Genomic DNA, 26,996 nt, shown 5'->3' with positions numbered 1-26,996 from the left:
TCTCCTTGATTAGTTTCCACCCATTGCTTCTTGTTCTACCCTCAGGTGCCTTGGAGAATAGTTTGACTCCCTCTTCTTTGTGGCAACCCCTGAGAAATTGGAACACTGCTATCATGTCTCCCCTAGTCCTTCTTTCTCTTAAGCTAAACATACCCAGTTCCTGCAACCGTTCTTCATATGTTTTAGTCTCCAGTCCCCTAATCATCTTTGTTGCTCTTCTCTGCACTCTTTCTAGAGTCTCCACATCTTTTTTACATCGTGGCGACCAGAACTGAATGCCGGATTCCACGTGTGGCCTTACCAAGGCCTTATAAAGTGGTATTAACCCTTCACGTGATCTTGATTCTATCCCTCTGTTGATGCAGCCTAGAACTGTGTTGGCTTTTTTGGCAGCTGCTGCGCACTGCTGGCTCATATTTAAATGGTTGTCCACTAGGACTCCAAGATCCCTTTCACAGTTAGTACTACTGAGTAAGGTATCACCTATACTGTACCTGTGCATTCTGTTTTTGTTGCCTAAATGTAGAACCTTACTCTTTTCACCATTGAATTTCATTTTATTAGATAGTGCCCAATGTTCAAGTTTGTCAAGATCCTTCTGTATTTTAAGCCTGTCTTCTGGAGTGTTGGCTATTCCTGCCAGCTTGGTATCATCTGCAAATTTGATGAGTTCCCCATTTATTCCCTCATCCAAATCATTGATGAAGATGTTGAAGAGTACTGGGCCTAAAACAGAGCCTTGGGGTACTCCACTGCATACTTCCCTCCATGTAGATGCAGTTCCATTGAGGACTACACGTTGAGTGCGGTTGGTCAGCCAGTTACGAATCCATCTGGTGGTGATGCTGTCTAACCCACATTCTTCTACTTTATCTAGTAGTAGGTTATGGTCTACCTTATCAAAAGCCTTACTGAAGTCCAAGTAAACTATATCAACGGCATTCCTCTGGTCCACTAATTTTGTCACATTATCAAAGAATGCAATAAGATTAGTCTGGCATGATCTGTTTTTGACAAATCTATGTTTCACTTTCAAATAATTTATTAAGACTGTATTACTATTATTCTTCTCTTCCTTACTACTAGTATCTGTCTCTTCCCACTTATGACTATAACCATGTTGCTTGTATCTTTAAAATTTATATTATTTTATTTGTTTCCTGGTATGATCTGATAGCTTATTAGTAACTTTGACTATCACTAAGTGTTGAATCTTTTGATTCTTGATGAATATATATTTATTCTCTTATGTACACTGAGAGCATTTGCACCAAAGACAAATTCCTTTTGTGTCCAATCACATGCGGCCAATAAAGAATTCTATTCTATTCTGTTCTGTTCTATTATTCTATTCAATTCTTAGCTACAGTTTAGTGTCTGATGCTGGGTGGCAAAGGGCCGGGCTGGTAAAACTGGCTTTTTACTAGGCTAACACCCTCCTTCTGCATCTGATCCAGCATGGAGCAGCCTCAAACCACACTGAAGCATCCATACACCAGAGAAGTTCAAAGCCAATTGAAAATCTGGTACCAAAGCAATGATGGGAGGCGATTCAGAGCCAAAAAACCAGAGTCAACCTGCCAGATCAACCTACAATTACAATATAATAGTAGAGTTGGAAGGGACCTTGGAGGTCTTCTAGTCCAACCCCCTGCTCAGGCAGGAAACCCTATACCGTTTCAGACAAATGGCTATCCAACATCTTCTTAAAGACTTCCAGTGTTGGGGCATTCACAACTTCTGGAGGCAACTTCTGTTCCACTGATTAATTGTTCTAACTGCTAACTGTCAATTCTATCTCATACTTCCATCTCAACCAAACCAATGCAGCAGCGAAGACTACAAGCTGAGTATTAAGGAACGCTCAGTGCTGTGACCTGCAGCAACTAGAACCTCTGAGCCCATTGCCTTCTCTCTGGCTACTACCCTCTGGCCTTAGAGGTTAGGGCACCACTCATATGTACTACATACGTTGACAGCAGTAAGACTGGAAAAAATGCAAAGACACTTTGATACCCACCATGGAAGAATGGCTGCAGAAATTGAGGGAGTTGGCTGAAATGGGAAAATTGACTAGTAGTATAGTCTTTATTGCCATTGTACAAAATAAATAACGACGATTACAGATTAAAGAAAAGAACATAAGTACTTTTGTTTCCACATGGAAACCGCTTCTGAACTTCGTGCTTGATGTGGAAAAGAATGTAACTTTGGCTTTGTTGTGGCCCGCCAGCAGAGCAGACTCAGACAGGTGAGGAGGTTGGGGAGGAAAATGGGCCAGTCCCTGAGTCTGGGGAAGGCTCTGATGAGGGCTCTGCGCCGAAAGCAGAGAGGGGGCCTGACATGGAAAGCCCATCAAGAGCATCTATCAGACTGGAGGGGAATGTGGCTGCAACAGCCAAATGGGTGGAGACCCTGCCTTCAACAAAACAAAGCATTGCTGAAGTTGGAGAACACCGTTTTTGATGTAGAACAACAACAACAGCTGTCTTTGTGGTTGGCCAATGGCAAGTTAAGGACGACATCACACATCGGTGTCCTCCATAAATGGTTGATGGAGCATCACATGAAATGTATGGGTGAGCACGATGACTTCCTGTGCTGTATAATGTACTATGTATCAGTTCTGTTTTGGCTTGACTAGCCAAATGTCTCTCCGATTCATCACTCTGGTTGCCATTGTGAAAAGTCAAGCTTGGCTAATTCCAGGGGAAGCCACCTGCAGAAACGGGAAGTAAACCTGTAACAGTCTAACTTCTAGTTTCACAAGCGGCTGAGATAGGTTACAACACCAAGGAGAGAAGCAACCTAGAACTAAGGAGACATTTCCTGACAGTGAGAACAACTAATCAGTGGAACAGCTTGCCTCCAGAAGTTGTGAATGCTCCAACACTGGTTTTTAAGAAGATGCTGGATAACCATTTGTCTGAAGTAGTGTAGGGTTTTCTTCCTAAGCAGGGGGTTGGATTAGAAGACCTCCAAGGTCCCCTCCAACTCTCTTATTCTACTCTATTCAAGTCAATTCCGTTCTGTTCTGTTCTGTTCTATTCTGTTCTATTCTATTCGGCAATAGGGATAAAATCAGACAGACTGTATACTGAGGCTGCAAAGACTTTTTCTGTATTTGGAAGATGTTCCTTCCCAGGTTCTGTGGAAGTGCAGAGTGGAGTTGTGGTAAAAGTAGGCACAAAAGCTAATCCGGATAGTCTGGACTTTGAGGGGAGGTGGCACCTCCAATCTGCCAGGCTGCCTTGCCTGCATTTGGGCTTGGCCACCATTCTGTGACACAGATTTTCAACGCAGCAAAAATACTGGACAGAGGATTATGGATTACCAGAGTTGGAAGGGACCTTATAGGTCATGTAGTCCAACTCCCCCCCCCCCAAGCAGGAGACCCTATACCATTTCTGACAGATGGCAGTTCAGTCTCTTCTTGAAATCCTCCAGGGATGAAGCTCCCACAATTTTAGAAGGCAACTTCTGTTCCATTGGTTGATTGCTCTCACTATCAGAATTTTTTCCCTTATTTCTAGGTTGAATCTCTCCTTGATCAGTTTCCATCCATTATTCCTTGTCTGGCCTTCTGGGGCTTTGGAGAACAGCTAGACTCCCTCCTCTCTGTGGCAGCCCATCAAATATTGGAAGACTGCTCCCATGTCTCCCTTGGTCCTTCTCTTCACTAGACTAGCCATAGTCAGTTCCTGCAACCGTTCATTGTATGTTTTAGCCTCCAGTCCCCTAATCAAACTGGTTGTTCTTCTCTGCACTCTTTGTAGAGTAGAGGAAAGAAAATACACAGTGGGACTGCTCTGCATGCATTTTATTGTTTTATAGTCTGAAGTGGTAAGAAACAAGTGAATGTAACCTATGGAAGACAGAGTCACCTGTACACACCCTAATACAAGCTGTCTAACAAGGCAGGTTAAAAGATAAAGGAGTCCTTGCAGATTTTACTCCTCCCTATATTTGGTTACTCTTTGCCAAATTGAATGTTGGATTTTTCATTGTCATTGACAATCTCATTGCCAATGAGATTGAACTGCCATTTGTGAGAAATGGTGTAGGGTCTCCTGCTTGAGGGGGGGGGGGTAGGGTTGGACTAGATGACCAATAAGGTCCCTTCCAACTCTGTTAATCTGTTAAATATAGGGAGTGATGTTCATCTCCATTTCAAGGCCATTGAGCCAATGCTTTCTGAAGACTTCCACAGTCAAGTCGCCAGCTGTTACCTTCCCACCAAAGTGGTACCTATTTATCTACTCACATTTGCATGCTTTCGATCTGCTAGGTTGGCAGAAGCTGGGGCGAGGACCGGAGCTCACCCCATCACAGGGCGCTTGGGTCTCAAACCTGGGCTCCCCTTTTTCCAGCTAACAAGCCCAGCATCTTAACCCCTAAGCTACTGTGCTGCCCAACAAGACAGGATGATTGCCCAGTTAAAGTTTCATGGGGAGGTCCTTCAACTCTCACATCCTATGGGTCCTCTCCAGATTCTTCTTCCCGGTTGACTTACACAGCAATGGGGAAGACCAGTCGCAACAACCACAAAACAAAACCCACAACAGCTCTCTCTTAGGAAAGAGGCAGGACAACCACCAGAACATTTCCAAGAAATCCCAAAGCTCCTCAGAACAGAGGCCAGGGAAGAAGATGGCCTTCCAGGTAGGTAACAGAGAGCTGGCAAAAGCCAAGCGCCAGGTACAGCCGTGTGGACCAGTGGACAGTATCCGTACCATGAAACAAAGAATGATGTGGTGATTGTGGTTGCTTGATGGGGTGATCTCATCTGGAAGAAAATGCTATTATTTCAGCCAGTTCCTTCCGTGCTTCAGTGGAAGAATTTTAAACCCTACTTCTCCCCCAACAACTTCAAGGGAGTTGAATCACCTATGCCAGGGGTGTCCAAACTTGGGAACGTTAAGACTTGTGGACTTCAGCTCCCAGAATTCCCCAGTTGGCCTGAAGTCCACAAGTCTTAACGTTCCCAGGTTTGGACACCCCTGACATGTGCAGAGGCCGAGGGGCAGATGTAGCTAGGGGTGGGCTTCAAAAATTGCAGCAATGGGTTCGCTGCCCCGTTGCTGGGTGGGCATGCACATGGTGGGTGTGGCCTAGTCAGCGTCCTGCACCATGGGGGGGAAAGGGGGCGTTCTTCACCCTCCCCAGGCTCTGGAGGCTTTCTTCGAGCCTCCGGGAGGGCAAAAACTGCTTCCCCTGGACTCCGGAGGCCAGAACAGGCCTGTTTCCAGACTTCTTTCCCCACTCCCTGAGCCTCCGCATGGGACCTACACTTACCTGGCATGATGAACGGGCCACATAGAGAGTCCTGGGAGGGGCGGAGTGGGTGTGGCCAGCCAGGGCTGGCATTTGGGGGTTCACTGTACTGGAGAGAATCCTAGCTAGAAGATTGCTCGAACCCATGCGAAACCAAACCCCCCCCCCCCAGAAGCAGCCTATCCCTGGATCTAGCCCTCAAGGCAGCTGGTATTCTGGCCCCAAAACCAGGGCCCCACAGAAAATACGAAACAGGTCGAACGAGAGAAGATGGACGGTTCTAAGTAGTGATTTCTCTATATGGAAGCTTCAACCCTCACTTCAACCTGGATTGGGGTGATTGTCTAATCCCGTGATGACGAACCCATGGCAAGCGTGTCTGAAGTGGCACATGGAGCCATGTCATCTGGCCCACATGGCGTGACCCATTCCTCTTCCGGGTTTCTGGCACGCCTGATCATCAGCTGGCCTTTGTGCGTGTGGCAGTGCCAGAAACTGGAAGAGCTGGTCTTCCCTTTTCCAGCGTGAGCATGTGCGCTGGCCAGATGATCATCAGGCGTGCCAGTAACTGGAAGACTCGCTGGCGGGTGCGCATGTGCACACCAGAAACCAGAAGTTCATTTTTAGGCCCATGCATGCTCCCTGGGCAGCTCCTCTTCCGGGTTTGCCTGCACACCCGCTTTTCGGCACTCGGCCATCACTGATCTAATCCCTCGTCCTCTTTTGCAATTTACATTCCAAGTTACTCCTAATTTCACTCGCATCCCCATTCCTGGCGCAAAGCCGATCCAATTCCTGGAAAGAATACACAAGGAGACCAGCGGTAAGATACAACCTTCACCCAGGTAAAACGACCTGCTCTCTCCCTTCCTCTGAGGATCTCTAGTGGGAAGCCCAGCTGAGGCCAAGAGAGAAGACCACCTACCGTAATCTTGCTGGCGGTGTTCAACGCTTCCACCCAATCTTGCAGATCTTTTTGGTCATTGGCTTGCAAGACATAGCGCTGAGACAAGGCGTTGATAACTGCAGATACAAAGATCATGGTCAAGAGCTGCGCATCACTTCAAAGAGAGGGCATTATTGTCCTCAGTAGCCACCTCCCGGCTTCTAGAAGGAGCCATGTTCTTCTCCAGTTCCCCACTCCTCATTCCCTGCTCCGTGAACCAGTTTCAATTTCTCCAAGAAGCTCCCTTTGCATGGTCCACCACCTCAGGAAGTCCAGGGGATGAGTTCAAAGGCCCTTTTTTGTGTAGCAATAGCATTTAGACTTATATACCACATAACAGTGCTTTACAGCCCTCTCTAAGAGGTTTATAGAATCAGCCTCTCGCCCCCAACAATCTGGGTCCTCATTTTATCCACCTCGGAAGGATGGAAGGCTGAGTCAACCTTGAGCCTGGTGAGATTTGAACTGCTAAATTGCAGGCAGCCAGCAGTCAGCAAAAATAGCCTGCAGTACTGCACTCTAACCACTGTGCCATCATGACCCATCCATCCATCCATCCATCCATCCATCCATCCATCTATCATCTATCTATCATCTATCTATCTATCTATCTATCTATCTATCTATCTATCTATCTATCTATCTATCTATCTATCATCTGTCTATCTATCTATCTATCTATCTATCTATCTATCTATCACCTATCTATCATCTATCTATCTATCTATCTATCTATCTATCTATCTATCATCTATCTATCATCTATCTATCTATCTATCTATCATCTATCTATCATCTATCTATCTATCTATCTATCTATCTATCTATCTATCTATCTATCTATCTATCTATCGCAATAGCACTTGTTTCTGCAATAGCACTTAAGACTTGTATACTGCTTCACAGTGCTTTACAGCCCTCTCTAAGCGGTTTAGAGTCAGCCTATTGCCCATTGGTGGGATTCAATTTTTTTTACTACCAGTTCCGTGAGCGTGGCTTGGTGAACATGGCATGGCTTGGTGGGTGTGGCTTAGTGGGCATGGCAGCTGAAGGATACTGTAAAATCTCCATTCCCTCCCAATCAGCTGGGACTCGGGAGGCAGAGAATAGATGGGGGCGGGGCCAGTCAGAGGTGGTATTTACCGGTTCTCCAGACTACTCAAAATTTCCACTACCGGTTCTCCAGAACTGGTCAGAACCTGCTGAATACCACCTCTGCTATTGCCGCCAACAATCTGGGTCCTCGTTTTACCCACCTCGTAAAGATGGAAGGCTGAGTCAACCTTGAGCCGGTCAGGATCGAACTCCTGGCAGTGAGCAGAGATTAGCCTGCAATTCTGTATTCTAACTATGGTGCCACCACGACTTCCCTTTCTCTCTGACTGCTCCACGCATGTCCTGAAGGCACATGAGTGGTTGGGGGAAGAAGATGGCCATCCCAAGTAGAGGTTATAATTGATTTGAACTGCCAGATTGCAGGCAGCTAGCAGTCAGCAGAAGTAGCCTGCAGTACTGCACTCTAACCACCATGCTGAGATTCAACAGCACAGTTCTTCAGAGGAGAGGAGAGCGCTATTGCGCCCAGCTACTTAAAGCAACAAATGAGTCATGCGTTTCATACATATCTCCTGCCATATAAAAAAGGCAATTTAATAACTTCAGGTGTTTTTCTTCTTCTTTAGGGCTGCAACCGAGCCTTTTGAAAAGCACGTGCAGTTCCCAATTGTATGCCTCAAACTAAGAGCAAAGATCTTCGCTGATTCTTGATTGCAGGAAACGCCTGGGAGAGTGATTATTTTATGCCTGAGAACATGCTAAATCGGGTGCATTTGATTTATATTTCCCCTGAACACGCTGGGTTGACTTTTTCATTAACTTTGGCCTGCAAAATATATGCCAACCTTCGCATTAATAAAATTAAATATCCTACATGCTTCTTGACTTCTCATTTAGGGACAGCTCTTGTCCCCTTCATTCCACACATTGCTCAGCTACCTGCCCTGGCATAAAACTATTTGTTTTCATGCAGGTACAGGGAAAGACGGAAGGGTTTTTCCCCCCATGCTTGGCCTGCACCTAGAATGAAGGAGAAAGACGGTTCCAACTTAAAACAGTTGGTGGCAGCACATCAATTGAGAAAAAGTTGTTTCTACCAAGGAGATGGGCTACAGGATGACTGTCCAATTAAGGGGAGGGAGCTAGGCGAACCCAAAACCACAGAACAGGGTGATCTAACTCTGCATTACTATTACTCTTAGTCTTCTCATCCTTCCTCTCACCCATCTCCTCCCACTTATGACTGCAGGACTGTAACTTTGTTGCTTGTATCCTTACGATTTATATTGATTTTTTCCTAGTATGATTTGATTGCTTATTTGTACCTTATGACTATCATTAAGTGTTGCACCTTATGATTCTTGACGAATGTATCTTTTCTTTTTATGTACATTGAGAGCATCTGCACCAAAGACAAATTCCTTGTGTGTCCAATCACACTTGGCCAATAAAAGAATTCTATTCTATTCCATTCTATTCTATTCTATCCTATTCCATTCCATTATTATTCTATTCTATTCCATTCCACACCATTCCATTCTATTTTCTATATTATTTTCTATTCTATTCTATTCCATTCCACACCATTCCATTCTATTTTCTATATTATTTTCTATTCTATTCTATTCTATTCCATTCCATTCCATTCCAATATTATTCTATTCTATTCCATTCCACACCATTCCATTCTATTTTCTATATTATTTTCTATATTATTTTCTATTCTATTCTATTCTATTCTATTCTATTCTATTCTATTCTATTCTTTCTATTCTATTCCATTCCATTCCAATATTATTCTATTCTATTCTATTCTATTCTATTCCATTCTATTCCATTCCATTCCATTCCACACCATTCAATTCTTTCTATATTATTTTCTATATTATTTTCTTTATTATTTTCTATTCTATTCTATTCTATTCTATTCCATTCCAATATTATTCTATTCTATTCCATTTCACACCATTCCATTCTATTTTCTATATTATTTTCTATATTAGTTTCTATATTATTTTCTATATTATTTTCTATTCTATTCTATTCTATTCCATTCCATTCCAATATTATTCCATTCTATTCTATTCCATTCCATTCCATTCCACACCATTCCATTCTATTTTCTATATTATTTTCTATATTATTTTCTATATGATTCTATTCTATTCTGTTCTATTCTATTCTATTCTATTCCATTCTATTCTACTCTAACCTACCCTACTCTACCCTATCCTGTCTCTGAACAGAAAAGTATAACCTTGAATACACCCATTATTATTATTATTATTATTATTATTATTATTATTATTATTATTATTATTATTATTATTATTATTATTATTATTGCATCAACAGAAGTGTATCACAGCGGCCAGTTGTTTCGCCGGATTTGGCATTAATTACTAGTCGGGCCCCACCCAGGGGCCTAGGACGTCGTAACGTATTTTCGTAATATGTGTGCAGATCCAAGCAGTGCGGCCTTTTGCATTTGACTGATGGTGATTTTGTCAATTTTTAACTGTTTTAAATGTAATTCCAGTGCTTTTGGAATAGCACCCAGTGTGCCGATTACCACTGGAATTACCACTGCTGGTTTGTGCCATAATCGTTGAATTTCAATTTTTAAGTCCTGGTATTTTGCGATTTTTTCATATTCCTTCTCGGCGACCCTGCTATCACCTGGTATTGCGATGTCTATGATTGTAACCTTATTTTTCTCAACCAGTGTGATGTCTGGTGTATTATGCGCCAGTATTTTATCCGTTTGTATGCGAAAATCCCACAAGATCTTGACCATCTGACTCTCGATGACTTTTTCAGGCTTATGTTCCCACCAGTTTGTTGCTGTTTTAATGTTATAATTTTTGCACAAATTCCAGTGGATCATTTGTGCCACTGAATTGTGCCGCATTTTATAGTCAGTCTGCGCGATTTTTTTTACAGCAGCTGAGTATGTGGTCAACAGTTTCATCAGCCTCTTTGCAAAGTCTACATTTGGCATCATCAGAGGATTTTTATTATTATTTTATTATTATTTTATTTTATTATTATTTTATATTATTATTATTATTATTATTATTATTATTATTATTATTATTATTATTATTATTATTATTATTATTATTATTATTATTTAGCAAGCACTACTTTTCCTTTGGTTGGTGGGCCAACTTTCCAAAGGAACTGCCTTCGCTCGAAAGGGCATTATTTCTGTCCAAGCGCAATCTCGTTTAGATATGGTTAATCCCATTAGAACTGGGCGCTTATCCCAGAGGGCCTGAAATCAAAGCCATGTTTCCCTTCCCTTGACAAAGCAAAACACAATAAGGTTTATCCTCAACCATTCTGTCCTACCACTTATCTGCCTCCCCACTGACCCTTTCTAGCTGTCCCATCTTGCGGCTCCTGAGTAAGTGAGGACGTGACTCAGCCTTTTCTTTGGAAGGTGGAGATGAAACAACTCTTTAGGGGAGACATGATAGCAGTGTTCCGATTTCTCAGGGGCTGCTCCAAAGAAGAGGGAGTCAAGCTATTCTCCAAAGCACCTGAGGGCAGGACAAGAAGCAATGGGTGGAAACTAATCAAGGAGAGAAGCAACTTAGAACTGAGGAGAAATTTCCTGGCAGTTAGAACAATTACCGTATTTTTCAGAGTATGAGATGCACTTTTTCCCCCTCTAAAAGAGCATGGAAATGTTGGTGCGTCTTATACACCGAATACAGCCATTTTTGGCCTCTTGAAGCCCCGCCCTTGCATCCCATTTTTGTGCAAAATGGACAAAAAACGGGCCATTTTTTGCAAAAAAAACTGGGGGTGTTTTTGCCTTCCTCCACCCCAGAAGCATTCTGCAGGCTTCAGCAGTGCTAGGGGAAGGCAAAAATGAGCCCCCCCCCAGGAACACTCTGGAAGCCTCCTAAAGGCTATGCACGTCCATTTTTGCAAAGGGGGTGGGGTTTCGGGAGGCCAAAAATGCTGTATTCATTTTATAAGACGCACCCAGATTTTCACTCTCTTTTTTATGGGAAAACAGTGCATCTTATACTCCGAAAAACACGGTACCTGTTCAAAATCTTGGCGCGTCTTATACAACAGCGGGTCTTGTAGTCCGAAAAATATGGTAATCAATGGAACAACTTGCCTCCAGAACCTGTGAATGTTCCAAGTGGTATAGGGTTTCCTGCCTGAGCAGGGGGTTGGACTAGAAGACCTCCAAGGTCCCTTCCAACTCTGTTATTCTATTCTGTTCTATTTATATCTCAACAAAGTTTGGGGTGTGCTTCTGAAAACTTGGCAATTTTCTCTAACAGGCCGACTTCTAGATCAGCCTCTCCCTCCAGCTCAGGTTTGCTGTTATTTCCATGCATGTGGATATGAAATCATAGATTTTGCCAGTTAGCTTCCGGTTCCAATGGGGGAGTTATCACAGTGGAGGTGGCTGATCGATTGGCAACAGACCCTACCTCCCCACCATCCTGTTCCCCATCCTCCCCATCTTTTAATCGGTCTGTCATGTTTTGGATTTTGTATTCACTTATTTCTGTTTTTAGTTTATAGTAGCTGATAACCTGCCGTTGCCCAGGTATTTATTTATAGGGGGAAAATGTCCGGATCAAATGTAATTTCTAATGTTTGATTTTCCCCCTTACCAGAGGGACCCCCATGGTGGAGTACTGTGAAGCCGTTACCAGGGCAACTCCACTGCACTGTACAGTAGAAGCCATTTTACGGCAGTACAATAGAAGCCATTTTAAGGCACAACAGGCTGTAGCTTAACAGAAACACAACACCCCCCCCCAAAAAAAGGGCATTAGGGATGTCTTACCCACACAGTATTTGTTTCCAGAGAGTAAGCCATCTGTGTACCAAGTTTGAAATTTCTCAAGGCGTTCCATACGCACTGACACACACACAGAGTCACTTTTTTATAGATAGATAGTTTTGATTTTTTTTAAAATAATTGTAAGCTGATCAGGATTACCTTGAAGTAAAATAGGCAAATTTTTTCTAAATAAATAAATATATTCTTAAAAGCTTAAAGAGGTGGAAGAAAGAAAGAAATCAGATTAATAGAATAATACATTGCCTGGGAAGGACAAAGGCAGCCAACCAGCTCCATTTCGTGTGGTTCTGTCACTTCCTCCCTAATTCCCCAGGGCTTCCTGTCTGAAGATGTTTACTTCAATCCTACTGTCTAATCCATCTGTCACTTCTCCTTTAACGTAGAAGAACAGGAGGCCTTGAGGCTCTGATGAAACATTTCTTAGGCTTTAATTTCTTCTTCCTGTGCAAAACTAGGCTAAGCTAGTGGAAATCCACCTCTAAGTGAGGCCACAAGGATTACGTTTTCAAAGGAGGACCAGTGGTCCTCCTTTGGAAGAGGATCTACCATGGGTCTACCATAAGGTCGAAATGATATCCATAAGATTGCCCTTCTGAGACCAGCTAGGTGGCAACAACTTACTGACCTTGGCTGGTCCTCATGAAAGTAGGGTAGGGGCCCACCAGTTTACCACGTGGGTAGGAAGCCACAGGGAAACCACATTGCACCAAGTTAGATTGCAGTGCTATGTGTCATCATCTTTAAAAAAAAGGGGTGGTGACTCACTTCCTCATTACTCTTTAAAACAAATCAGTAAAGATGTCTCCGTCAGGCCCCCAAGAATTGAACTCAACCTGAAGATGGCCTTTTTTATCCTTTCCCTCCCTTCTTGCAAAGAACTCTCTGCTCCAAGAGGTCTCAAATCTCCATTTGATTCCTAGGTTGGTGCAGCTGAAAAACCACCAACATCACCCAATGTTGCTTCCTAAGTAAGAAGTGAATTTAATTGTCCACTTTCCACTTATATGTTAAGACCATGGTGAAATTCAGCGGGTTCTGACAGGTTCTGGAGAACCGGTAGCGGAAATTTTGAGTAGTTCAAAGAACCGGCAAACCTCTGCCTTGTCCCAGTGTGGGGTGGGATTGGAGATTTTGCAGTGCCTTCCCCTAGAGTGGGGAGGGAATGGAGATTTTGCAGTATCCTTCCCCTGGAGTGGGGAGGGAATGGAGATTTTGCAGTATCCTTCCCCTGGAGAGGGGAGGGAATGGAGATTTTACAGTATCCTTCCTCTGCCACACCATGCCCACCAAGTCATGCCTACAGAACTGGTAGTAAAAATATCCTTCCCCTGGAGTGGGGAGGGAATGGAGATTTTGCAGTATCCTTCCCCTGGAGTGGGGAGGGAATGGAGATTTTGCAGTATCCTTCCCCTGGAGTGGGGAGGGAATGGAGATTTTGCAGTATCCTTCCCCTAGAGTGGGGAGGGAATGGAGATTTTGCAGTATCCTTCCCCTGGAGTGGGGAGGGAATGGAGATTTTGCAGTATCCTTCCCCTGGAGTGGGGAGGGAATGGAGATTTTGCAGTATCCTTCCCCTGGAGTGGGGAGGGAATGGAGATTTTGCAGTAACCTTCCCCTGGAGTGGGGAGGGAATGGAGATTTTGCAGTATCCTTCCCCTGGAGTGGGGAGGGAATGGAGATTTTGCAGTATCCTTCCCCTGCCACGCCCACCGAGCCACGCCCACAGAACGAGTAGTAAAAAAAATTGAATTTCACCACTGGTTAAGATCCATGCAATGCTCTGGATTTGAAGAGCAAAAGGTGTTTTGAATTCAATTCCTCTTCCCAGGAAGTACTTGTGAGGTTTGCAGCCCATCATTGCCTGTCGAAGCCAAAGTTCTGCTCCAAAGATTACCACAAAGGTGCTCTCCAATCTTCATCCTCCCTTTAATGACTTGCATTAAAGATGGACAACTCATGGTCCGTGTCCTACACATAGCAACAAAGCACCTAATCTGCAGCTCTCCAAGAGCAGAGTAAGCAAGGCTGAACATTTCAGATCTGCTCATTTTATTGAGGGTAGGGGCAGAGGTGGTATTCAGCCGGTTCTGACCTGTTCTAGCGAACCGGTAGCGGAAATTTTGAATAGTTTGGAGAACCGGCAAACACCACCTCTGGCTGGCCTCACCCCTGATCTATTCTCTGCATCCCAGCTGATTGGCTGAGTCTTCTTTTGTTGCCTTGCACAGGAGAATGAAGCTGGAAAGCAGTTCATTGGGGTGGGGTGGGGTGGGGAGGGAATGGGGATTTTGCAGTATCTTTCCCCCGCCATGCCCAACAAGCCATGCCCACAGAACCAATAGTAAACATTTTTGAATCCCACCACTGGGGAGGGGGCATTGGGTGAAAACAGATACTGTAGGCTTGAGGCACTTATACATATTAGCACCCCTTAAAGCTAACCTCCCCAAACTCAGCCACATTTGCCCTTTGGAAGAGGCCTACGGGACAAAAAGCAACTCTTTAGCTCCAAATCATCCCTTTCACCCTTGAAAAATCTTCCCCAAAACCAGTTCTTCAACAGAGGGGCCAAAAGGTAAATGTGCCCCTGTCCAGTGAAAGGCATTGCTCCCCCACAATTAAGGCTTACCAAAACAGAGCGGTGTTTTCGGCTTTTGCTTGGGGGTAGCCACACTGACCTGCAAAGAAAGGAAATGGAAATGGGCTGCTGATGCGGTTGCCTGAGTTGTTTTAGTCTTGGTTTTAGGAAGGAGATTGTAAGGCAGAGGGGGTGGCGTCAAGAGAGGAATTAGCCTGGAGTCCCACAGTCCAACCCCTCTAGAATTCTGTTAACTCTTTATCTAGCTCCAATGTAGTGCTCTGCATACATCTAATCTAATTAACTATTAGTTAACTAGATTCTTGTGTATAGGCGCGAGCAATAAATCAGTTTAACTGGAACTTGACGAGTGGTCCCGCCCTGACAGAGACAGGCTGTTTATGCATTTTGAGAGGACCACATTCTCTCTCCTGCCAACATCAACATCCCAGTCCTTTTGCACCTAAAGAGGGTGGCCAAACCTACTGCCACTAATTTAAGAAAGAGTTTGGCCTATAACTGAGGCCAGTTACAGAGCAATGAGGTGAGAAAGCTGGTGAGATAATTAACTCAGCCCAAAGAACAGGTCTAGTGACTTCCTCCTCCTCCAATTCCTCTTATCCTCAACTTATTTTGCTCACTCTTTTTATCGCATCTACTTCTACGGAGTTCATGGCAGGATATAAATTGCAAAAACCAGTTCCAACCAATGCATGCATGTTGGCCATTTATTTTTTAGCTTCACTACCATAGGCTGATCCTTAGCCATCAAGCTGATGGAGAACTTCAATCTGAGGTAACCAGGTTGAGGTTGCTCATGTTCTGGCCCAGCTCTTTGAACACGACAAACCCTCTGAAGTGAACTCAAAGATTTCTTTAATTAGGAGTACCGGCAGCCCAGCAAAAAAGTTTCTCTCTCACCACAAGCTAACACGTCTGTCCGGCAGGGAGATGAAGAGTTGTCTGCCACATCTATTCATCTCTGCCCTCTGCCTTTTATCCCCAGAACTAGGCTGGGGCTTCAGTAGCAGTGGTGGCTCTTCCGTCCCAAGGACCAGCCCATAGATTTCCACTGCCCTCCTCTCCTCTGCCTTCTGTGCATCAGGCACGGCACCTAGCGACCTGGGGGCTGTTGACTCTCCATCTGAGGGCTGATGGAAGGCCCAGGCTCTGCCTCTGTCTAACCCTAACCCTAATCCTTACCCTCCTCTTCCTCTGATTTGGCTGCTGGAGGGGCCATCAGCTGACAGGTCACAACAGCTCATCAGTTGAATGGGTAAGGATTAGCCTATAGCAGCAATGGCGAACCTTTTTTGGCTCACATGCCATAAGGGGGGAGTGCAGGGAGGTCGTGCATGGGCATGCCGCACCCATAATACAATGCGCAAAACCCTCAGTGCGCATAAGCACATGAGAGGCGCTCCCCCCCCATTTTCTGCATGCTTTTTTCGCTCTCCCCAGGCTCCAGAGGCTTTATAAAAGCCTGGGGAGGGTGAAAACAGCCTTCCCCGCCCTCCCCAGCTGCCCTCTGGAGGCTTTAGGAACCTTCAGGAGGCTTCCCTGAAGCCTCCGGAGGACTAAAAAGGACCCTACAAGCAAACTGGAAGTAACTTCCAGTTTGCTCATAGGGTCATTTTTTGCCCTCCGGAGGCTTGAGGGAAACCTCCTGAAGGTCCCCGAAGCCTCCGGAGGGCTTAAACCGACCCTACGAGCAAACCGGAGGTCTATTCCTGAATTTCCAGTTTGCCCATAGGGCTGGGTTTTTTGGCTTCAGGGAAGCTCCTGAAGCCTCCGGAGGGCCTTGGAGGTGGGGGAGGCTCTTTTCGCCCTCCTCAGGCTCCTATAAAGCCTCTGGAGCCTGGGGAGGGCAAAAAAAGACTTCTAAAAAGGCTGAACTCAGCTGGCCACTGCACGCTTGCGTGCTGGCCAGCTGACAGAGCAATGCCTCGAGTGCCCTGACAAATGGCTCCGTGTGCCACCTATGGCATATTTGCCATGGGTTCGCCATCCCGGGCCTATAGTAACCAATAATCATCTTTCCTGAGAAATAGCTTCTATTAAGAAACATATGTACTTTTCCTATTGCTGCTTAATGCTTACTCAGCTCCATGTCAGAAATGAAAAGACCTGTGCTGTGAGACACACCACCACCTATCCATCCTTTAGCTTTCCAATAAGCTTTCTCCTTATTGAGTTATATGTTTGTTTAATTATGAGGCAAAGAGGTGGAACTCTTAAAAACACAATTACAAAAATTATAAGGTCCAGAAACTCGGGGGAATCATCAGGACTAACAATAGGTTCCCTGGGGTTGTCACAAAACTCTGTTGTAGCCTTACCTTAGAGATGTAGGTCAGTTGTAGAGATCCTACTGCTTTTGAGCCTACAGCCAGATTCTGAAATGAAAGTTTAAAAAAATTAACAGTCCATCCCAGGGATGGAGTTCTCACTTTGCTCATTTGGACGTGAAAGGGGACGTCCCTTTCCAATCAAGCTCAAGCGTTCCTAACTTTCTGAACACACAACAGTTTTCTTGGCAGTAACAAAGATGTTGTGGCGCTTTATCATCCGCAAAAATAAAATCGGAAGTCCGAACTTCCATTCAGTAGCTACACTCCCTGGAGTTTGGCCTGCGGCATTCATTGTTTGCACTTCAGCTTTTTCAAGAAGTGAAGGATGGGTGTCAAAAGATCCATCTCACTTTATTGAAGGTTTATCCCACTTTATCGGCAATGTGAAATTATCTGGTCTGGAGCAGGGGGTGTCCAACCTTGGCAACTTTAAGACTTGTGGACTTCAACTTCCAGAATTCCTCAGCCAGGAAAGTCTTAAAGTTGCCAAGGTTGAAAGCCCTTTGGTCTAGAGCAGGGGTGTCCAAACTTGAGAACTTTAAGACTTGTGGACTTCAATTCCCATGGCTGGCTGGGGAATTCTGGGAGTTGAAGTCCACAAGTCTTAAAGTTCTCAAGTTTGGACACCCCTGCTCTAGAGTCATACCTTGTTCTGGCCATTGATAGTCTTCTGAGACCATCATTGCAACTCTGGACCTAGGGACACAGCCGTTAATTTTTTCACCCCCGATAATGACTGTAACTATCTCTTTCAGAAAACTACACCGGGCACTCTTTAACTCACACAAGGTTAAGCTTCCCTCCCCTAGCTAATCTGTAGTGGGAAATGAGTAGAACAATTGGAGTGCTATTGCCAATAAAGTTAAATTCTTTAACCAGTGGGTTGTTGTTGTTTTTTAACCACTGGCAACTTTAAATTGGGTGGACTTCAACTGCCTTGGGAATTCTGGGGTTTGAAGTTCAGCTCTCTTAATGTTGTCAACATTGAGCAATACTGATTTTTAGACAGTTCTCATTTTTACCCAACAATGGTGGCTAGAGTTGAGCATTCTGAGAATAGCAATATTAAGCTAACTTCTGGAGCAGATTTAAAATTATCGCCCCCCCCCCCCCGAAGATAATGGAGAATGTGGGATTGGTCACAATTTTGCAAATTCAGCTTTTGCAAATAAAAGAACTTTCCTGTTCATTCCAGGTTCCCCCCTCCCTCCAAATATTTAGGCTACCAGGTTCAGAGAGTCTTCAACTTACAACAGTTCATTCAGTGGCTGTTCAAAGTTACAACAGCACTAAAACAAGGGACTTAGGATAAGTTTTTCACACTTACGGCCAGTGGTGGGATACAACCGGTACACCACGGTATGGGTGTATTGGTGCCTGCTGGGAGTACCAGGTACTGTTCCTTACCGCTATTTGAGCCGATCGGGGCTTTCACGCAAGCGCACAGAACGTACGGCAACTGCACAGTGCTCCGCCGAGCAGCTGGAGCATCACGGGCAGTAAGTACGTATATCCGCGTTGCGCATGTGCTGTACACATTCATGTAGTGGACACTGGGCCTCATTGCAGCATACCGGTTGCAACGGGATCTGGAACCCACCACTGCTTACGACCATTACAGCATCCCCATTGCCACAGGGTCAAAATTCAGACGCTTGGCAACCGACTCACATTTATGACGGTTGTAGTGTCCTGGGGTCATGTGATCTCCTTTGGCGATCTTCTGACAAGCAAAATAAATGGGGAAGCCTGATTCACTTAACAACCATGTTATTATGAATCACTTAACTGCAGTGATTCATTTAACAACTGTGACGTGAGCCATGGGGGCCCAGTGGTTAGAATGCAGTACTGCAGGCTAACTTTGCCAAGTGCCAGCAGTTCGAGCCTGACTGGCTCAAGGTTGACTCAGCCTTCCATCCTTCCGAGGTCGGTAAAATGAGGACCCAGATCACAATATGCTGACTCTGTAAACCGCTTGCTTAGAGAGGGCTGTAAAACACTATAAAGAGGTATAGAATAGAATGGAATAGAACACTTAGTGATAGTCATCGGTTACTAATAAGCAATCAAATTATACTAGGAAACAAATAAAACAATATAAATTTAAAGATACAAGCAACATGGTTATAGTCATAAGTAGAGAGAGATAGGTACTAGGAAAGAAGATAATAATAATAACAACAACAACAACAACAACAACAACACACCAGACATCACACTGGTTGAGAAAAATAAGGTTACAATCATAGACATCGCAATACCAGGTGATAGCAGGGTCGAGGAGAAGGAACATGAAAAAATCGCGAAATACCAGGACTTAAAAATTGAAAATCAACGATTATGGCACAAACCAGCAGTGGTAATTCCAGTGGTAATTGGCACACTGGGTGCTATTCCAAAAGCACTGGAATTACATTTAAAACAGTTAAAAATTGACAAAATCACCATCAGTAAAATGCAAAAAGCTGCACTGCTTGGATCTGCACGTATATTACAAAAATACGTTACGACGTCCTAGGCCCCTCTGTGGGCCCCGACTAGTAATCAATGCCAAATCCGGCGAAACAACTGGCCGCTGTGATACAATCGTATAATAATAATAGTAATAGTAATAGTAATAGTAGTAGTAATAATAATAATAACAACAATAACAATAACAATAACAATAACAATAACAATAACAATAACAATAATAATAATAATAATAATAATAATAATAATAATAATAATAATAATACAGTCTTAGTAGATAATTTGATAGTTTTGTGGGGATTAGTGGTTTAGCAGAGTGACGGCACGGGGAAAAAACTGTCCTTGTGCCTTGTTGTTCTGGTATGCAGTACTCTGTAGCATCGTTTTGAAGGTAGAAGTTGAAACCATTTATGTCCAGGATGGGAGGGGTCTGTAGTTATTTTCACAGCCCCCTTTTTGACTCGTGCAGGATACAGGTCCTCAGTGGAAGGCAGATTGATAGCCATTGTTTTATCTGCAGTTCTAATTATCCTCTGAAATCTGTGTCTGCCTTGTTGGGTTGCAGAGCCAAACCAGACAGTTTTGGAGGTGCAGATGACAGACTCAGTAATTCCTCTGTAGAACTGAATCAGCAGCTCTTTGGGAAGTTTGAGCTTCCTGAGTTGGTGCAGAAAGAACATCCTTTGATGTGCTTTTTTGATGATGTTTTTGATGTTAGGTGTCCATTTTAAGTCCTGAGATATGATAGAACCTAGAAACGTGAAGGTCTCTACTGTTGGTACTGTGTTGTCTAGTATTGTAAGAGATGATAATTTGGGAGGGTTTCTCCTAAAATCTACCACCATTTCTAACGTTTTGAGTGCATTTAGCTCAAGATTGTTCTGGTTGCATCACAAGGCTGGTTGTTCAACTACATTATTGTATAGACTTATAAGTATGTAAGTCTAAGTGCTACTGCTGCTGAGTAAAATGGAGCAAAACTTAACTGTCTCACTTAGCAACAGAAACTTTAGGTTCACTTGCGGTTGTAAGTCGAGTGCTACCTGCTGTGTCTCAAAGCTGGTAAATACTGCAAATGGTACACTGGTGTGCTCTTTTTTTTTGTAGTTGAACAAATAAGCGTCAATTCCGTTTCTCCCAGGGGAGCAGAGGTGCGGCTTCTCAGACAAAAATATTTGCTGCAAGTTTTCTTGCCAAGATGCTCAGACAGACGAAGGTATCTGAGATGAGTCAGAGAAAACCACCAGCTTCGATTTCCTCATTAGGAAAGTGGGATTACAATGAAGGGACATGTTGTCATCTATGGTGGAGGCGTCAAAGAGCCAAAAAATCTTTGGGCATACAATAAGTAAATATGTACACTCATTCTGACGATTTTACAGACGAATGTACAATTGAAACTAGAGACTTTTCTTTTGGCCTTAATGGGCAGGCAGGTAGGGGAAAAAGCCATGGAAAAAGCCAGTTGAACAGAGTTGGAAGGGAACTTGTAGGTCATCTAGTCCAACCCCACCCAAGCAGGAGACCCTACACCATTTCTGACAGATGACAATCCAGACTCTTCTTGAAAGCCTCCAGTGATGAAGCTCCCACAACTTCCAAAGGCAATTTCTGTTCTTTTGGTTGATTGCTTTCACTGTCAGAAAATTCCTCCTTATTTGAATCTGTCCTTGTTCAGTTTCCATCCATTGTTCCTTGTCTGGCCTTCGAGTGCTTTGGAAAATAGCTTGACCCCCTCCTCTCTGTGGCAGCCCCTCAAATTTTGGAAGACTGCTATCCTTCTCTTCACTAGACTAGCCATGCCCAGTTCCTGCAACTGTTCATCGTATGTTTTAGCCCCCAGTCCCCTAGTCATCTTTGTTGCTCTTCTCTGCATTCTTTCTAGAGTCTCAACATCTTTTTTATAGTGTTGTGACCAAAACTGGATGCAGTACTCTAGGTGTGTCTTTAGAGAGTGGTATTAGTACTTCCCTTGATCTTGAGTCAGTCCCTCTGTTAATGCAATTTAGGATTTCAGTGGCTTTTTGGGCTTGCTTTTTTTAATACATGACTTGTTTTTTTTTAATACATGACAGCTGCAGCTAGATGACTATATGCTCAAAAGTGAAAAAAAGTTTGATATTACCCACAATAGAGGAATGGTTGGTGAAGATGCTGGAACTTGCAAAGAGGATTAAATTGGTTTCCTCTATTAGAGAAAAGATTCATGGCTGACTGCAAATCCCTTACAGACGTTTTGCATGAAAACAGAAAATAATACACTTAGGACTTTCAGTTTTGATTATTAGAAAAAAAAATAGATAATAGAAAAAAAGGAGAGGGCTGTTTTTTGTAATCATAAAATAAGAGATATCTTTGTAATCGCACTTCTATTTGCTGCAAAAGAAATCAGAAGTTTCTTCTTTCTATTTTTATTTCTTTATATTTTGCACTTTTCACTTTTGAGCATGTCATTGTTTCACTGTAGCTGTCACATATAGAAGAAAGTTCCATTACGCCTAAAAAAAAAACATCTGGTTTCAATTGTAGTTTAACCTTTAAAATCTTCAGAATTAATATATGTTTCTGTCTACCTTTTCTCAAACAGTCTGGAAAAATCACCCAAAGATACGGTCATTTGTCTATTTGCAAAACAATAGAATCAACATAATTGCATCGCTTGGATAATTTTGCATTGTTGCAAATAAAGTAAATAAGACTCAACAGACATCATTATGTCAATCACCAAATTACCGAAAGGGACAAATCATGCCAATTACATCAATTTGGATTTAATGAACATTTGGATTTTAGAAGTCATCTTTTTTAATGATTCATAAAATTAAGGCTTTACTGTCTACTGAAATATACATACTTTAGGTTTACTTCTGTTTTCTAGCATATAAATCACACACCTAGATTATTTATTTACACATACATACATATCTCTATCAGAGATAGCAATAGCACTTATATACCGTTTCATAGTGCTTTTACAACCGTCTCTAAGCTGTTTACAGAGGCAGCCTCTTGCCCACAACAATCTGGGTCCTCATTTTACCCACCTCGGAAGGATGGAAGGCTAAGTCAACCTTGAGCCGGTCAGGATTGAACTGCTGAATTGCAGCTAGCAGTCAACTGAAGTAGCCTGCAGTACTGCACTCTAACCACTGCACCACCTCGACTCTTATAACAAGATAATAGGTTATGAACTTTGACACCTATCTGAATGTCCTATAAACAACGTAGACATGTTTAACTGAGCATGGATCTATTTAAGTGCAATTAGAGAGTTGGATTTAAAAGATACTCTCCATTTATCGACCATTTAAAAGCTGTCTGTTAAATCCAAACGTCCATTAAACCCAAATCTAATCTGATGGTTGACAATGATTTGTCTTTGATATTGATTCTAAAGATAATAATAATAATAATAATAATAATAATAATAATAATAATAATAATAATAATAATAATAATAATAATAATAATAATAATAATAATAATAATAATAATAAATATTTATTTCTTAGCCGCACCCTCTCCCGAAGGACTCGGGGCGGCGTACAATGAAACATATGAAATAAATATGGACAAAACAAACATATAACAGTTACCCAAATAGACACACAAATGTAACTTTTGGTAATTTTACAGACTGTTTCAGACACAATGGACAGGGACATACATTCATTCTGAAGATTTTAAAGATAAAAGTACAATTGTATCTTTCGATAATTTTGAGGGGAAAGACAGTTTGCACAGAAAGTCATTTACAATTTTTGAACCACATGCCTTAAATGCGTTCGTGTGTCTGCAGAAATATCATTTGTAACTGGAACTTAGTTCCATGAGAAAGTTGAAAAACCATCTGCGCCCATCTCATCTATCCCCTTAATAACAATAGCACTTAGAGTTATATACTACTTCACAATGATTTTACAGCCCTCTCTAAGCGGCTTACAGAGTCAGCCTCTTGCCCCCAACAATCTGGGTCCTCATTTTACCCACCTCGGAAGGACAGAAGGCTGAGTCAACCTTGTGCCAGTCAGGATCGAACTGCTGGCAGTGAGCTAAATGAACCTGCAATATTTTTAGTATTCATTGTAATAGAAAGACTAAGATAGATAGATAGATAGATAGATAGATGATAGATAGATAGATAGATAGATAGATAGATAGATAGATAGATAGATAGATAGATAGATGATAGATAGATAGATAGAAGATGGATGGATAGATAGATATTAATAGATAGATGATAGACAGACAGACAGAAACAGAGGGAGGGAGGGAGGGAGGGGGAGAGGGAGAGAGAGAGAGAGAAGGTATCAATAATCATAGCATTTAGACTTATATATTGCTTTACAGCCTCTCTAAACGGTTTACAGAGTCAGCCTCTTGCCCCCAACAATCTGGGTCTTCATTTTATCCACCTCGGAAGGATGGAAGGCTGAGTCAACCTTGTGCCAGTCAGGATCGAACTGCTGGCAGTGAGCTAAATGAACCTGCAATATTTTTAGTATTCATTATAATAGAAAGACTAAGATAGATAGATGATAGATAATAAGATAGATAAATAGATAGATAGATAGATAGATAGATAGATAGATAGATAGAAAGAAAGAAATAGATAGATGAGATAGACAGACAGAAACGGAGGGAGGGAGGGAGGGAGGGAGGGAGGGAGAGAGAGAGAGAAGTTATCAATAATCATAGCATTTAGACTTATATATTGCTTTACAGCCTCTCTAAGCGGTTTACAGAGTCAGCCTCTTGCCCCCAACAATCTGGGTCCTCATTTTACCCACCTCGGAAGGATGGAAGGCTGAGTCAACCTTGAGGGAGTCAGGATTGAACTGCTGGCAGTGAGCAGAGATTAGCCTGCAACACTTCATTCTAACCAACGTCACCAGTGCTCTTGAATGAGGGTTTTTAGGACAAAATGCTTAGAGAGAGCGACTCACCTGAGGATTGTCCATGTACCACAAAAGGCTGTTGATTTTGGTATCCAGGATGAAATACCGACGCAGGAACTTCCCACAGGTTTCATTATCCTCAATATCCAGGAATCCGCAAATTCGATTCTGACGGTCTACATAAGGCATTCCGAGGCACTGCTAGCATCCCTCTGTGAAGAGAGAGGAACACAGAGTGAGAGGCAGGCCTTCTGCATACCAAGACATCTTGCACTGCCCCAGTTCTTTAAAAATTCTACCGAGCAGATCTGTGGTCATGTGACCCACAGACAGCTTTACGCATTGTGTTACAACATCAAGTGGCTTTTTTCAGGCTGAGCTTAGTGGTTAGGGGAATCCAGCCAACTGGGGGCTACTTAATAAACCATGAATAAGCAAAATCATTATGTTCCTTTTTCCTTGTTTAGGACACAAAGGGGAAAGGAAAGGAAATCCACAAAGCAGTGTGCAAGTTTGCTTCTGTGGGCCATATCACCATGTCAACTTCAGACAACAGACGGTTGTGTTGGTCTTTAGATTTCACATTCAGTTTCTCTTTCCTCTAAGACGCTTCGCATATGCAGGGATAACACCAGGGGTGGGCTGCTGGGGGTTCGGGAGAACCTCTAGCTAAGATTCTGTGCAATTCGGAGAAGCCCCAAATCTGTTGTGGCCCAACAGCAGCCGGCTGAGCTGTTGGTGGAATCTGACAGCAATGAACACTAGGGGACTGCCCTGGAGGCTGAGGAAGACTCTGGGGGTTGTTCGGAGTCAGAGCAGGGACTAGGGAGGCCTGTTGGCCACCAACTGGCACCTGAATCAGGGAGCAGTGAGGAAGAACAGAGGGAGGCTGTCCCTGACGTACATATGCGTAGGGCTGAGAGGAGGAGGGAGCAGCTTTGGAAAAAAGGATCACAGAAGGAAATAGGAACAGGTGGCTACTGATTGGCCTCTCCCATAGAGCTTATAGGTGAGGCGACGGGAGGGAAATTTTGCAGGAAACAAGCCATAGAGAAAGATTGAGAGAATTTCGTTGAGTTTAAGCCTTGTTTCGTAGAGATAGCTTTCTGGGCTTCCAGCCAAGGGGTTCCTTATCTCCTTCCTTAGTTGTGGCAGACAGTCAAGTCTGCGTCCATATATATTGTAGATGCTTGGGACAGAACAAAATCCCACTCCTGGCTGGCCCTGCCCACCCCATCCCTCCCAGGACTCCCCATGCAGCCCGTTTTGGATGAAGGTAAGTGCAGGGCACGTGTGGAGGCTCGAGGAAGGTGAAAAATGGGCCTACCAGAAGTTCAGGAAGGCTGTAAACAGGCCCATTTCCAGCCTCCAGAGCCTGGGGAGGCCATTTTTGCCCTCCTGGAGGTTTGAGGAAAGCGTCCGGAGCTCCGGGAGGGCAAAAACACCTCCCCCTGCCGTGGTGCAGGAGGCCGACTAGGCCACACCATCAGGGCTACATCTACCCAGCAAGTGGGCAGAGAACTCCTTGTTAAAAAATTTGAAGCCCACCCCTGGATAACACAGAGGATGACAAATCAAATCAGATTTAGGCGGTACGCAGGCTACAATATTTTTATTTATCATTCTTAATTGGGGCAATGGCTGTCTATATTCCTACAGACCGGACAGAAATACGAACTATTTGTGCTGCTATCATTGTTTGCTGTTTAAAAAGCAAAAACAAAACGGCAGATCAATTAAAACTTGGCTTTTCCCAGGCTCGAAATGGTCAAAATTCTTGACCCACGAAATTTTGCAGATTGGAGCCCATGTATATTTGGAGTGCAGCTACGATGGAAAAAGCTTTTGAAGGAATTACTTCCATTATTAGCTTTGTCTATATATATAATGTATTTGTGTTACAACCCCTGGTATGCCCAACCACAGGTTCAAATCCCAGTAAGGGTATGGCTAGCTGATGAGAGCTAAATAGCTTGAAATGGATCCATACTAGTCTCCCTTTATTTATTTATCAGCACAAATACACACACACACACATATTATAGGCAGGCAAAGAGGATACATTCTGGAAACTGTCTGCCTAACTTTTAAAGAAAATAAACAACAGGGGCAGAAAGGAAGCGACAATCCTCTGGATTTTGAGCCAGGCATGTGACATGAGCTTAATCCATATTCTCAAAAGTGCTCTTAACCTGTCGAGAAGGGATTAAAAATGGATATATTGTGTGCTCCCTGAAGATACCAACCAATGAGAATCTCCCTTGGCACTCCATATATTTTTTTTTACATTGCTTTCTTTTCTAAATTTCCTTTAATACAATAAAGGGAAGCTGGCATGCTATAAAGCAGGGGTGTCCAAACTTGGGAACTTTAAGACTTGTGGACTACCTGTTTTTTGGGCGGTTTTAGCTGTTTTTGAGGTTGTTTCCAGGCTGTTTTGGGGGCCACTTTCTAGCCATTTTTGGCCCAAAATATGGCCTGAAAACACCTTGAAAAAGGCCTGAAAAATAGCCTGTTTCTGTCTGTTTTTTGGGCCAGTCTTCAGGCTGTTTTCTGGTGCTTTGGTGTCCATGAAAAG

General features: G+C 43.3%; 1 protein-coding gene across 5 annotated transcripts in view; it reads right to left on the bottom strand.

The window, feature by feature from the left end:
- PLEKHA2 (pleckstrin homology domain containing A2) overlaps positions 1-26,996 on the bottom strand; it is a 112,987-nt gene that overhangs the window by 38,088 nt on the left and 47,903 nt on the right. For all 5 annotated transcript variants that reach the window (XM_081960801.1, XM_081960804.1, XM_081960800.1 and 2 more), the window contains exons 2-5: positions 24,467-24,630; positions 17,034-17,090; positions 14,746-14,794; positions 6,200-6,297 (exon numbers count right to left, since the gene is read on the bottom strand). In XM_081960801.1, coding sequence (XP_081816927.1) covers positions 6,200-6,297; positions 14,746-14,794; positions 17,034-17,090; positions 24,467-24,607 — 345 coding nt within the window. In that variant the 5' untranslated portion in view covers positions 24,608-24,630. The remainder of the gene's footprint in view (positions 1-6,199; positions 6,298-14,745; positions 14,795-17,033; positions 17,091-24,466; positions 24,631-26,996) is intronic.

This window comes from Natrix helvetica (assembly GCF_964273705.1).
Source record: "Natrix helvetica genome assembly, chromosome: 8".
Taxonomy (NCBI): domain Eukaryota; kingdom Metazoa; phylum Chordata; class Lepidosauria; order Squamata; family Natricidae; genus Natrix; species Natrix helvetica.
Note: the sequence above shows the minus strand (reverse complement) of the source record. Positions and strands in the feature narration are given on the sequence as shown.